The sequence below is a fragment of the Nilaparvata lugens genome, chromosome 3 (genome assembly GCF_014356525.2).
Source record: "Nilaparvata lugens isolate BPH chromosome 3, ASM1435652v1, whole genome shotgun sequence".
NCBI classification, from domain to species: domain Eukaryota; kingdom Metazoa; phylum Arthropoda; class Insecta; order Hemiptera; family Delphacidae; genus Nilaparvata; species Nilaparvata lugens.
In genome coordinates, this window is record NC_052506.1 from 22,368,517 (window position 1) to 22,384,240 (window position 15,724).

General features: G+C 33.7%; 1 protein-coding gene across 2 annotated transcripts; it reads right to left on the bottom strand.

Moving 5' to 3' along the window:
• Nucleotides 1-1,807: 1,807 nt before the first annotated feature.
• On the bottom strand, nt 1,808-12,034 carry LOC111052447 (COP9 signalosome complex subunit 9). 2 transcript variants are annotated; one of them, XM_022339126.2, is made up of 3 exons: nt 11,594-12,034; nt 3,425-3,497; nt 1,808-2,039 (listed from the first exon to the last, which is right to left on the bottom strand). In XM_022339126.2, the coding sequence occupies exons 1-3, from the start codon at nt 11,660-11,662 to the stop codon at nt 2,002-2,004; spliced, it is 180 nt and encodes a 59-aa protein (XP_022194818.1). In that variant the 5' UTR covers nt 11,663-12,034; the 3' UTR covers nt 1,808-2,001. The 2 variants fall into 2 exon arrangements, with proteins under 2 accessions (XP_022194818.1, XP_039279244.1); XM_039423310.1 differs by lacking the exon at nt 3,425-3,497 and having other exon boundaries at nt 11,594-11,849.
• Between the last annotated feature and the right edge of the window lie 3,690 nt (nt 12,035-15,724).

A 15,724-nucleotide genomic window follows, 5' to 3' on the forward strand; every position in this document is an offset into this window, starting at 1 on the left:
CTAGAACATAGCTGAATCCCGAGCTCGGAAACCGGCCCTTAAAGGTGAAGTTTTTCTATTATTATCAAATAATTTACAGACACCGTGATTTTTTAATGTCTTTAATTAAGGCCTATAATGTTATAGAATAGGTAAAATATCAGGAGATCTATAAATTTAACAAGGTCCATGGATATCCATATTTTTCTGGACCCTCGTTTCTGTTCGTGAAAGGCTAGTCATAGTCCTATGATTGTAAATAATTATTTAGATACATGGATGTTCATTTTCTGGGTCGACTACTGTATTAGGCATGTCTCAGGTATTGGTCTCTTTAGAATAAAATCTTTATTCGTGAGATATCGTATACGGTTTTCATGAAATCAAAAATTATTTAGAAATCGGTAGCGAATACTTGGGACATCAAGGAGCGAGTAGAACCACAAAATTGTCCATATCTACTGAACCTATGTTTTCATTTTTAATTTTATAATGTGATAAAATATATCATATGCCTGAGTTTGTCACTTCATTCATTTTTTGGTACCAAGATCAACCAAATCTGACCACACATTCAGAATTCGAAAAAATGCATGATGAAAAGTCCATTAATTTTATTTAGTAAAACCTTATCGCTTGAACATAGGAATCGTAGAAGCCAAATTTGGCGCATCTAGCTACTATACAGAGTGAATTACATGAAAGGTACAATTCTTTAGCGCGGCTAGTCATCGCGGCTGGTGCATTCTTATAAATTCCTTAGATTTTAGGAATAGTAAAAGCAATATAGTCAACACACTAATTCATACAATGTGAAAATCTTAATGAATTTATAGGTTGTGCTTGAGTCGTCACTAAAGTGGGGTCCATATTAAGCTGCGTTACACCAAACTTACTAACAACATGTTAATAACTTAATCCTTATACATTCTATTAGATTGAAAATAACTTATCATACACCTGATGATCATATGTGTTTGTCAAGTTCCGTTGGATCTAATAGAATCTATTAATATTATTAATCTATTAATCTTCATAACAAAAGTAAATAATTAACAATATGTTAATAACTTTGATGTAAACGCGGCTTTAGTCAAGTTTACTTGCATTCAAGTTTTTTAACGTTTATGTTGGATAGGCGATTTTAAAAACTTCAAGTCAAGTTTTCATAACCTCAGAATTAATTATTGAAGAATCTAACAAGTCTCAAAGTTTTACTTTTAACTACTGTTTTTATATCATTTTCTCATTTGTAGGTTGGATAGTACCTTCAAGATACAAGATGAATACAAAAGTCAAACATGTTTAATATCTACAAAACTTGAAGAAGGGTCTACATTGATATAGTGTTCTGTTCTTGAAAACTTTGATTTCAAGTTAGCAAAATACATTCATTTTAAACAAAACTTGAACTCAAGTAAACTTGACTAATGTTGGCTAAACGCCATTTAAGGAATTGCACCTGAAGCTGCAAACATACAATTTTTAAACGGCCATATCTCCTGATCGGTAGAGAATTTTGCAAATGTGATTGCCGATTTGTGTTTTTTGCATCGAGGAGCATAAGTATACAAAGTTTCAGGCATTTTTAGATTTTTAAATCACAACACGAAGCGGTTTCCAGACGCAGGGCAGGAAGCTCTCCCCATTGGCTAATCAGGTTGGCGTTCGGGAATCAGCTGATTATCAGCCAATCGGAGAGCATCCTGCCCAGCCGACTCGTCTGAAAAACGTTTTGTGTGGCTTGGCCCTAAGGATGTAAAATATCAGCAAATTTAATTGAAGCAAAATCATTCAACTACAGTATAAAATAACTATAATACAATAAAGAAAATAAAAAATAAGTATTTAATGTACCGGTATCAATGAAATCCACATCAATGAAAAGCAAACAGAAAACTCAATTTTATTCCAATTGGAATTAATGATAAATATTTATTTCAATGGTTTTGTTTTACTTCAATGGTGGTTGGGTTTGGTAATAAAAGTCCGAAATTATAAGCTGATTGTTGGATTGGCCATCTATTGGAGATCTTCATCGTCGAATAGGTCTTCAAATTCTGAAAAAGTAAAAAACAGAGGTTTAAACCCAAGAGTATAAACAAGAAATTTGTAGTGACTTCTTTCTCATCTTGCTGACTGCTAATTTGTGTAGTTATCACAGACTCTGTCCTTTATGTGCCCGTGCCTACACGTGATTTCAGTTGAAGTAGAAAGTTTTATTAAAAGTTGTGAATTCAAAATCAGTATACTCAGTATACAATAGTTCATGAACAAATTCTCCCCCCCCCCGTTAGCATAGACGTTGCCAATTCGTCAGTTGTAATGTGAGGCAGGGGTTAGACAAACGAGCGAATGCTTATTCTGAACAAAGATTTAAAAAATCTGGATGAAGCCAGTTTGAGAGCTCTAAAACCATAAGTGATAAAAGTGAATTCACACAGTTTTGGAGACATAATTTATCAGTTTCTCATAATATATGTCGGTTTGTTTCTATGTGTTTTATGCTCCAGAATTCGTGCCCTAGTTCTATGCTTGTTTGATCTAACCACAGCCTTATAAAAATATTAACTAGTACCTATTTCTGCAAAAGTAGACCTTGCGCAGTTATTAAACAGCCTCCTTGGAAGAATGCCAAGCTAGAGTGAATGAGAAGTTGCGAAATACGGTAGTACTGTTAACTGGTCAGCCCGAGGTGAAAGCAATGAAAAGTCGAGTGAAAACATGTTTTTGAATGATTAATTGCATCCAATTAATAAACACTTATCACTTGACAGTGATATTGACTTCATAACATGAATATCACTACAGTATAGCTTTATCCGAAAATATTGAGCTAGACTAATGAGCTAATGAAGCCAAGTCTCTTCTTATTGACAATTGCTGGAGAAAAGGAGCTCAATTAGAAGTATTTGGATTTTTCTTGTGCTGAATACAGCCCACATCAGTTTTAACTCGCGCTTGGGTAAAGAGATGAAATGAACCATATCCGATGCGGGAGTCCAACCCACGACCAGGCGCATCAATAGCAGCCTGAAGTTGCGACGATTAGGCCACTCGGCTGCGTCGGCTAAACTAATAGAGCCTGGCTTATAGCTGGTTACAATAATAAGCATGCATTGATGTAATAAGACTATTTCTATTTGGTCAATTGAATTATTTGACAATATTATTGCTTATTAGGTTCGGCAGCCCAATCTGACAATAATTAGAGGCACATTGTTGAGTTATTCCCTTTATGGACATGCCCTGGTGGCATTATCATGTTATGAACAGAAACAGTATTATTATTAGAAAATTGTATTTGTGTAAAAGGTAGAGTGCTATTAAAATAATTTAAAGCCAATATTGAATAAAGGAAATGACAATAAATTCAAATTTTAGACTGTATAGTATTTTTTACCGAAATTTATTTTATAAATATAACGTATCAATTTTAACTAACCGTTGAAAAAGTCCACATGAACAGCACGCTCATTGGCTGCCAGATCCATCAATAGGCCACTGGATCCACCAGCCTGCAAAATTTAAGATTATTGGGAAATGTCAAACACAATTGAAAATCTTGTTAAGTTAAAGCTGCCTTCTGACATAGGCAATTTCAACAATCCAAAGAAACAATTTGATAGAAATCAAATGAATAAGCATACTTGTTAAAACAGATGTAAATAAAATAACTCTCAATTATTGATTTTTTTATTTCATGTCAATTTTATGCTGTTGTAAAACTCACTCTTGGCAATCCAATGGGAATACAAAACTATGAATCGCATTCAAAAATTAAATTAGCGTTCAAGTCTTGGAAATTATATTTTCCCACGTTGTTATGAATATCTTCAACAATTATTATTCACTATTGATATCAGCAATAAAACTATTAACTATAAGTTCTGTGAACAGTAGACCTCGGTAGTTAAACCACAGCCCCCTCTAGGCTCCAACTATACGGGCGTCTCATATGCGCTAATTTTTTGCTCTTTACCCAGATGCATTGTCTCTTACTAAAAGAGTTGGTAATCTGTATAATCAACAACTGAGAACCTGTATTCAGAAGTGGATAATATATTTAGTAATATTAGAGTATAGAGGAAATTCCTTTTCTTTTTATTCTTAAAATGCAAAATTTAAAAAAAACCTTACACATTTCTGTCGTCAAATTTCATGAAAAACTGTTGTCACTTTTGGCCGAAAATTTATCACATACCTAAAGACTAGAGCTCACTACTATTTGAAATCACATGATGATAACCTTATCAATATAATGTAGTAGTGAACGGTTCTTACTATGGTGTTCTTGCTGTTACTAACTTCTTTAATAACAATCTAACGGGTGTTTTTTAGAGGCATAGAACTTTAAATTGCAATAAAACATCAATGGTTTATTCGATTGATATGATTTTTTTTAATCGAAAGATAATCTTGTGGCAATACATTTTGAATATGATTTCTGGCATATGATGGCTGGCACGGATGTAGTCCAATTTTCTATTGCTTTTTCTATAATTTGTGTCCGTATATTGGCAATAACACGGTGAATATTGTCTACCAAATGGTCAAGCGTTTGTCGCTTATCCGCTTAGACCAATGACTTTAAATAACCCCACAGAAAGTGGTCTAGCGGTGATAAATCATAATATCTTGGAGGCAAATTCTTGGGTCAAAAATGTAAAATTAGGCCGTCACCAAGCGTGTATTTTAATGAATCGATTATGGCACGAGCTGTGTGACATGCTGCACTGTCTTTTTGGAACCCCAGCTCCTGGACATCATATATGGTTGTTCAATTCTGAAATGAAAAAGTTGGTAATCTTCAAGTCCAGGCAACGAATGCTCAAAAAAGGTATAGAGGGAAAAAATTGGAACACAATTTTTAACCCCGCAGCTCTTTCAAGAATAGTAAAAGGTTAAACATATCAAAAGTCCTCACCTAAGGAGGTGGGGGTGGTTTCAAAGTACCATATTTCGGTTTTTTGCATATATCTCGAACAATGGAACAATATGCGTCTTTCGGAATTTTTGTCGAATACAAAATGAAAGCTTACAAATTAGCGTACAAGTTTTATCTGTTAACTTTTTCTAGATCTCTCATTGTTTTCTAGATATGAGCTCTTGAAGGTGTCACAATTTGAAGAGAAACCCTTCCAGCTCTGATTTTCTCATCTTTTTGGCCTTATAACTTTATAACGATTGATTGAAAAAATCCGTGCTAATCATTAGCTCATAGAGCATCATTTTTTTCTGCAATTTAATGTATTATTTCATCATTTTACGCATCTCCCTACGATTGTTGCAGCCATTATAGTGTTGAGTGTAAAATCTTCATTTTAACAACAATAGATCAATTGACAGGGAAATTTGGAGGGAGTGAACGGAACACAATATTTGACTTCTAAGCTTTGTTTGGACTAGTTAGAAGGTAAACATATCAAAAGTCCTCATCCCTAACCCTTGAGCTCAAGGGATGAGGGTGGTTTAAAAGTTTCGTTTTTTCATTTCTGGCTTACACCCATTTATATTGGAAACAATGCATTTCAGCGACATGACTAACTGAACAAAAATGAAGCACGATAAAATTCCTAGAGATGCGTGAAATGATGAAATAATACATTCAATTTAAAAGAAAATGATGCTCTATGAGCTCATGATTAGTACGGATTTTTTCAATCAATCAATTATTGCATCCAGCTATAAGCAGGCTTAACTCCGTCAAGAGCTTCCTGCTTATAGCTGTCTGCTGGAGCGGCGCTGCTAGAACGCCTCTAAGGAATTGCACCGTTACATAGTATTTTTTCCCGACCTCTTGATTAGCTTTTGATGATAGTTGGCCGAACGTAGTGAGGTCTATGTTTCAACTTGATTTGTTTTTGTATGTCTGTATGTAACGCGATTACGGCCAAACGTGTTGATAGAATTCGATGAGATTTGGCAGGAATATTGGTTTCTTTTTCAACTGCGCGTCGATGTATTCACAAGGTTTTTTGAAATTTTGCATTTTAAGGATAATATGAAAAGAAAATGAATTCCTCCATACTCTGATATCACTATAAATATCGGGGACCGAGCTTCGCTCTGGAGTACAAGCATAAAAAATTTATTACGAAAAAAGAAATTATAATAACATTCATAGTTCATACAGAAATGTTCTATCTAATCACAGTAAATAGAGATTAATTCCCAGAGGAATGCGAAATTTCCCCCACAAAGGCCCGGTTGCACAAAAGCCGGTTAAATTTTAATCCTGATTAATTTCACGTGAACCAAATCAAGACCATTTCAAAAATATGGATCTACTGGAATTAATCAGGATTCAAAATAAGCCGGCTTTTTTGCAACCGGCACTAAGTACCAGATTGAATGATTACAAAAGTTCAACAGCTGAGTCATAATTTTGGCACAGTCCCACACACATAAACTCGCTCACTCACTTCCATCATCAACAGACGACGAAATAATTTATTATTATCAGCTGTTTTTTCAAGGATGAATAATAATTATCCTTTTAATGTCCTTCAGCGAGTTTTCCCAGAGATGGGACATAGTGCAATCGAATTTCTATTTTATAAACCTACTATGTTCTGAATTTCGTGAGAATCGTTAGAGCCGTTTTCGAGATCCGGTAAAATACAAACATATAAACATCTAAACAGAAAATGCTCGTTTAATAGTATAGGATTATAATATCATCTACTTTGAATATAGGATCAATCTATACTTATAAAATTCTTATCTTACTGACTCACTCACACACTGATCACGATTTCTGGGAAACTACTAGATGGATTACAACAAAACTTCGAATATAGCTTCCTTATAGGTCCTAAGTGCTCACTAAGAAATCTTTTGGCGATATTTCAACTCTAAGGGTGGTTTTTAAGGGTTTTAGTTTCGTCTTTTAGCATGTATATTCTTCTTCTCCCAATCTCTTAATTATAATAATTAAAATGTCTATATCATATGTTACTATAGAAATATAATCTAGAGAGAGTACCTCTTCGAAACAGTTGTTAACTGGCAACCAAAATAATAATTTTGTGAGGTTGGCATTAAGTTGAAATGACTTCATTAGGTTGGCACCAAGTTGTAGAACTAATTAAAATGCATTTATCGAGAACAAATTGATTGAGCACTGCTGCTTCAATCAGAGCTATTCCTGGGAGTATAGATAATTTTTATTTTTCATAAAACAAACTTTTATGACGAGAGTGTTGCTTCTATCAATTGATCCTATTCTATCAAGACTAATTTTGTTTGTATATCCGACAGATAGCGAAAACTGCTTAAATAATTTCGATGAAATTTTAATAATTCAGTACGATATATGGAGGGTATTTTTAAAACTTCAGAAGTGTCCGTTGTGGAATCTGTTTGCAAAGAATGAGGAAATTCGGCCAAAATTCAACTTGGGCGAAAGAAAGGGGTTATTTATTAGAAAGGCAAAATAGCTTTTATTGCTTTTCCTAATGTAAAAATAATTTCCATAGAAGTAAGACGCTTTTCCCATGAATCAATTATTCCCAAACATTGATTGTTTTACCAAAGAAAATAGAAGGTAGCTTTCGATAAAAATATTGGAGAATATGCATAACAGTTCGTTGACTGTCAGTATTCCTCATTAATAGCATCAATGCTCCCCATTCAAACAATGCTGACACATTGATGTGAATCTTGCTATAATTTGGTTACTTTAATCAGATGAAGATAATAATGTTGATGATCGCTACTGTTTCAATTTCAATCATTTTTGACATGTTTGCTATTGATGTCAGCTGTTATTATTATGTGAAATAAGCTCTCATTGAATGAAATCATAATCATTGAAGTCAATATTATACTAAGAAAGCAATTTCTGTTTGAATATGTGTGTTTATGTATGTCTGTTGAAAACGTAAGAGATTGTGAGCAAATGAAAAAGATTATAATAGCTGTAGTTGAGTTATTCTAAAACATTGCAGTAGGTCATGGAACATCTGGTATAATAGGTTCAGAAAGTGACCGGATGATAGCAAAATAAATTTATGATCGATCTCTCCAAACATAATGGTAGTTGAATGTAATGTTCATTGTAAGGTGATAAAAATGCAACTAATTTCTTCAGCTTCTGTTGTATTGGTTCCTCTGTTGCTCTATGTTTGTACGCAGCCATGGCCTTGAGAGAGCCAGTTGCACTGTCTGTTAATTCATAATCCGGACTGAATACCACGAGAATCAATCAGAGAAGCCTTCTATTAAAAAAAACCCTTCTCTGATTAATTCACATGAAATTTAATCCTGATTGAAATTGAACAGGCTTTTGTGCTACAGGGCCTGATATTTTCATATTTCAAAATCAGCTAAAAACTATATGGAGAAAACTATAATATTCTATCAGCTGCTCCTATTTTCTTTCATGATGGCATTACATGACACAAAACAAACCTATTGATATTGATAGATCACAAATAGATACTAAAGTTGTCAATTTAGATAAAAATTAAATTAAGTTACATGATAGTTTACATCCAAATTTTCATACCTAAGCTTCTGGTTTCAAGCTAAGATCAAAGAAAGAAATCATATAATGGTAGTCAATAATCAAAGTGATTGAATAAACTCTATTCAGATTTATGCAAATTCACATTAAAATGATCCACTTTAATATTCATGATAGTAAAGTTTAGGACATGAGAAATCAGCCACAATAAATGTTATACTATTATGAATGGACTCTTATGTATGAATGGACTTCCATGGAAGAAAGAATCAGTGGATTGACTGCTTTTACACTTTTGGATAAGTGAAACGGAAAGTAAGCGACAGGCTATGCCCAAAATTCCAGAATAAGCAAGTGATCCATGGATACCAGAGTCATCAGATTCCGAATCAACTTAATTTGGAATTTAATCTTCAATTGCATCAAGCAAAAACAAAAATAGCATGATCACTGCTAATTTGATAACTGTCAACGGGAAATATTATTGCAGATGAATAAAGTCGAGGTCGACTCTTAAGCCCCGCCCAATATTCTACAAAATTCGCTGCAATTAGACCACTATTCTACAGATAGCCCAGTCAACGAAGTGTTATAGAGGGAAAAGATTGGAGGACAATTTTTGACCCCGCAGTTGTGTTTAGGGTAGTGAGGAGGTAAACATATCAAAAGTCCCCACCCCTAAGCACAGGGGGCTAAGGGGGTGGGGGTGGTTATCAAAGATATCATTTTTTGGTTTCTCGCATATAAATCGAAAATAATGCATTTTACAGACATGACTATTCTATAAGAAATTGAAGCTTACATAATTTCCTACGATATTGATCTCACAACTTTTTCTATATCTCTTTCACTTTTCGAGATATCCGCTCCAAAAGATGTGACATTTTTGAAAAAACACATTTCCCTTCAATTTTTTGCTCTTATAACTTTTTGAATATAGATGGGAAAAATCCATACTGATAATGAGCTTATAGAGCATCAAATTCTCATCAATTCGATGTATGATTTCACAAGTTTACGCACATCCCCACGACTGTTACAGCAGCTTCAGTGTTGAGTGTAATATCTTCAGTTATGCAAAAATAGACCAATTGACAAAGGAATTTGGAGAGAATGTTTTGAACACAATTTTTGACTTGGCAGCTTTGTTGGGACCAGTTAGGGGGTGAACATATCGAATGTTTCCATCCCTACCCCCTGTGCTAAAGGGATGAGGGTGGTTTAAAAGTTGAATTTTTCAATGTTTTGCATACACGCTCATATCTTGAGAAAAATGCATTCAACCGACATGACTAACTATCCAGAAATGAAGCTTGATAAATTTCCTACTATATTTGTTCTTTGCTGATTTGTGATATCTCTAACAGTTGATATCCCACACATGCACTCGCTCACTCACTTCCATCACGGTATAGACAGACGACAAAATTTCCAGCTGTTTTTCCAAGGACGTATTTATCCTTTTAAAGTCCTTCAGCGGTTATCTCAGGGTTGAGACCTAGTGCAATCAAATATTCATATCATAAACCAACTTTGTTCTAAATTTCGTGAGAATCGTTAGAGCCGTTTTCAAGATCCGGTCACATACAGATTATATATATATATATAATATATATATATATATATATTATATATATATATATATATATATATATATATATATATATATATATATATATATTATATATATATATATTATATATATATATATATATAAACATAAAAACGTCTAAACATATAAACAGGAATTGCTCGAAATCCACAATGTCTATCCGGTATATACACTGGTCACAGACAGAAGAAGAATTGAATTGAATCGTTTAATAGTATATGATAAGGTGGAGTTTCAATATCTTATTACATTAAGCGAGCAATTTCTGTATTTATATATCTGGTTATTCATGTTTAACGGATCTCGAAAACGGCTCTAACGATTTTCACGAAATTTGTAACATAGTAGGTTTATGATATAAAGATTAGATTGCACTAGGTCTCATCCTTGGGAAAACTCGCTGAACGACATTAAAAGGATAATTCATCCTTGGCTGAAACAGCTGTGGATAGTGAGTGAGCGAGTGAGCATGTGAAAAATCAAAATATCGCATCCCCGAAATTCTTAAGATGACGTATAGACAGCTGTGAAATATAAACCCGATCATTTTAGAGAATTGTGTTCTGTTAAAGATCAATAAATAAAAATAACGAGCGAAGCTCGGTGCTCCGATATTTTTTTATGATGCGTCGTGCCAATCAGTATCAATATTCTCACATTTGAAAAACAAATTTAAAAATCTGATGTGGCGTACTCACACAACTTTCCTTGCCGTTATGAATATTGATCACCTGACGCTAGTGTTCACGCGCATCTTAAGTCCACTAGTCAAAGATCTGAGCCAGCTGGTGACAGGACAATAACGCTGGAGTTAAAATTGTATCTGAAGACTGATAATTTGGAGTTAAAAATCAAACTTTGCATAGATGGGGCGGAGCTCCTGGAATTTCTACAGATATGGGACATATTATGGCAGCTGAAAGAGCTTATCAATTACTATTTTAGGTATAAATTTTATCAAAATCGTTAGAGCCGTTTTTAATAAAATCACAAAAACCCTGTTTTTGACATCATTTTTGCTTTTTTAGCCGCCATCTTGAATTGCATTTGATCGAAATTGTTTGTGTTTGATCCTTATATTGTAAGGACCTTAAGTTCCAAATAATTTCAAGTCATTCCGTTGATTGGGAATTGAGATATCGTGTACACAGACACACATATACAGACCAATACCTCTAGAACTCAGGGAACCATGAAACATAGAAATTTAGAAATTGGGGTACCTTAATTTTTTAAAGTTTATTAACATAAGTGAGTTTTTGATCTTGGAGAAAACAAATAACAGTTTTTAAGAGTAAATTATGATTCAAATGTGAATCAACTAGAACAGGTGAAACAAACTTGTGGATGAGAAAACTGCGTGAGGTCTACTGTACTGTTCACAGAACTCCTAGTAGTGAAACAGATGATTAGCATTATCGATACACCAACCCAATTATTCTATAATGTAATACATATATACCGAAGAGCCTGTGATTTATAACTGCGCAAGGTCTATTCTTCTTCTAGTAATATTACCAATAGAAACTAACCTCTTCAAGATCCATGTAGGGCCCTGCTCCTTCAGGAAACATTTCATCAGCTACTACCGTCGGTTTCATATTGGCTTCAGTTTCAATGTTCAACCACGGCGAGTCTTCAACCTTTTCCGAATTGGTGTCAATTTTGACTGATTTTTTAACACAATAAACACTAATTCAAACCTTGTAATGTCTTGTTATAGGTGACAGGGACAGCTGACGACGTGACGACAGTTTTTAGATGATACGCGAGGAAAAACCTTAGACCAGTTATAGAATAGACACGCTGAGAAGTCTAGCCTCTGAAGCCAACATTTACTGCCAAATCCACCCATCTTGACGTCACAACCAAGCTAACAACAATGCATTGTTTAACAACAATGTAAGTTGTAGGCTTTAAACACCACAAACACACAACAAACTCAAAAATGTTTTCTATATTCTTTACGATGCGTGACGTCACTTCTTTTGTGACGTCAAGATGGGTGGATTTGGCAGTAGATGTTGGCTTCATCGACTTTCATTTGAATAAGGAACTATAAAGACTGGGTACACGCAGTCGCCATTTTGAGTCATAGCATAGCATTCGTTTCAACGGCTTGTATTGCTTTGCTTTGACAGTGGTGATTATATTCTAATATTTTTAATAATTCTAATTCATTATGGTAGGGTGCTCGGCAATAAATTGTGCCAATAAAACAGAGAAAGGGTTTCGCTTGTTTAGATTTCCTGCAGATGAAAAAATAAAGGCTTCAGATTTTTTACTCTACATTGAAAGCATTTTCTATTTTACTAATTGATTATCTGAAAACAATATTACATTAATAATTGACAATTATAATGTGAACTTACAAACTGTAGGCTACCATACCTATTATAAGGTACCTAATATAGGTAAGTGTTGAAGCTGAGCAGTAGCTTGGTTTACAATATTATCACTAGTTTATAGGCTTACTTACAAATTCTCCTTGATATCATGAACTCTATAATGAATATTAATATTGTCTTCAAAAAATACCAATCCTAGTGGCTAAGAAGACTCACTATTACAATACTCTTGTAACGGCGAGTCTTCCAAGCTTGTGCAACCTAGGCCTATATCTTTTTATCATCCAAAATCGGACTGATATGAATAATTTACTGGCCTACTGAGTATTGGTGATTTTTAAATCTAATAATAATCCATGCAGTAGTGAGTAGATTATTAATTATGATTGATAGAAACTTTTCCCTGAAGACTGCACCTTTCAAAAACTAATAATGTTGAGGCACAGAGTTGAAGCTAAACAGCTGGACTAGTTTTGTATGGTACCGGGTTTTGTTTAATTAAATACAAATAATTTCATTTAGTTTATTTATTTATTACATTTCCAATGGTATACACCAATTTCAAGACAAATATAAATATGAGATACATAACATAAAGATTGGGTATTGTTTGTCCTGAACAATACGTTCATTTTTTGAATGTATCCTTTTTGGAAAAATATTCTCATCAATTTATGAGCCACTTCAGTTCTTCAGTGATGTCAATGTAGATTCCGTCTAAAACCATACAACATAGCGTATACGGATATAATTTAAATTTGGCTCCTTCTTCTTTGACACAAAATGGCGACTGCGCGTACCTGGTATTTATAGTTCCCTAAGTATGAATATACAATGAGCCGTGTCTATTCTATAACTGGTCTAAGGGAAAAACATATGATCAAAATACAGGTTGACCAACTAAAATCGTTGAACGCCCACTTTTCAGTGTATCCTGTTTGGACGATACAGAAATAGAAAATTAAATTTATTGCTCAAATCAAGAATAAACGATACAGAAATAGAAAATTAAAATTATTGCTCAAATCAAGAATAAACGAATCAGCTTATCAAAAATTGTGCAGGAATGCAAAAATTCTTGTTGAATTAGGCCAAATCATAGAGAAAAGAATACTAATTTTTTTGTCTATGGCCAAATTCACTCAATAATAATTGAACAGTTGATACTACAAACTCAACGCAAAACCATAAAGATTTATGCATACCGTAATTCTCAACTCTTCATATTTTTCCGTTCTTTTTATGCCTATTTTTGTGATTGAGTTTGGCATAGGCCTTTCACCTTTATTGAACGAGCGTTAGCGAGTTCCCACTTTTAACTCAAGGCCAAATTTGTTGTAACGTCAGTCTGTGGGTTAGTTTGTTTGTATGTTTCACAATAACTCAAGAAATAATTAATCATTCAGCTTCAAATTCGAACCTCTTTGAACCATTTTACAGGTCTAGTTTGTTGAACAACAAAATTAACTCACTCCCTCGTCCTTTTTCAGAATATAAAAGTAACAATGAAAGTGCACAGGAAAAAATGTGTTGTGATGTCAGCTGGAATCAACTCCATGCTATTTCTATCATTTTTCCATCCATTTAAAAACCATTTAAAAAGCCGATGCTATTTGGGAGTCCTTAGCCGATGCTATCACACAGACTGTCCTTTATGCGCTTACATATGATTTCAGCTGATTAAACAACAATATCGGGGACCGAGCTTCGCTCTGGAGTACAAAATCATAAAACATTTATTACGAAAGAAGAAATTATAATAACATTCATAATTCATACAGAAATGTTCTATCTAATCACAGTAAATTGAGATTAATTCCCAGAGGAATGCAAAAATTTCCCTTACAAAGGCCCGGTTGCACTGAAGCCGGTTAAATTTTAATCCTGATTAATTTCACATGAACCAAATCAGAGAAGACCATTTCAACAAGATGGATCTACTGGAATTAATCAGGATTGAAAATAACCCGGCTTTTTACAACCGGCACCAAGTACCTGATTGAATGATTACAAAAGTTCAACAGCTGAGTCATAATTTTGGCACAGTCCCACACACATAAACTCGCTCACTCACTTCCATCATCAACAGACGACGAAATAATTTATTATTATCAGCTGTTTTTTCAAGGATGAATAATAATTATCCTTTTAATGTCCTTCAGCAAGTTTTCCCAGGGATGAGACCTAGTGCAATCGAATTTTTATTTTATAAACCTACTACGGTATGTTCTGAATTTCGTTAGTGCCGTTTTCGAGATCCGGTGAAATTAACAAATCCGGTAAACATATAAACAGATATTGCTCGTTTAATAGTATAGGATATTTAATTTACACAGTAACTCGCTTCCGTTTACATGTGTCTGCCTTTCTATTACCTGTCTGTAACATTAATAATAAACTTGTCATGGTAGGTACCATTGGGAAATTTGAATTTTGATTCTGAATCATACTAAAATCATACAGAACCTAATGGAATAAATGAGTACCTAAGTTAGGTAGGTACATTAAAAAATGACATTTCAATTTTTTTTGTACAAAAGTGTTAAATAATACAGTATTATTTTTAATACAGAATTAATATTATATAGTGCAGGGCTCTCCAACCTACGGCCCGCGGATAGATTTTGTCCGGCCCACCGATACTTATTGCAACCGATTTTTTTTTTAATATAATATATTTACACAAATAAGTTAACCTACTTTCATTTTAGAGTTCTCTCCCAGAAAAATACTATAAAAACATAAAAAACCATGTTCAAGCTATGTTTTCTTTTTTTGGATCTACCTACAATAATTGTGAGCAGACATTCTCAAAAATGAAGTTTGTTAAATCCAAATACTCTTCCTTGTCAGATGAACATTTGAAATCAATTCTAATGATCAGAACCACAAAGTTTGATTCTAAATGGGTGGACATTTTAAGTGGAAAACAAATGCAATTTTCCCTCCAAGATAAGTATTCTCTTTTAGCTTGATAACTTTTTTTAAATTCGTGTACGGTACCTGTTGTCAAGTTGCCCTATTACTATTAAAAAAAAGTTATTATATTTTGTTCAACTTGCTAAACTCATGCATTGTAAAGTTTTCTTATGACCTTTTTACACTCAATATAAATTTGACTTAGTATTAAAATGAAATGAATTGGTTTGTTTCTTCATGTGTTTTAATTAAACCTACTTAAAACTCCTCATATTATTTTAATGGGAATATAATAATTTTACATCCCCCAAATCCCCCGTCGTTTATGGCCCCACAAGTCAAATTCCACATAAATCCTTGTTATTGGCCCTCTAAGCCCCCCTAGAATTAGCAATG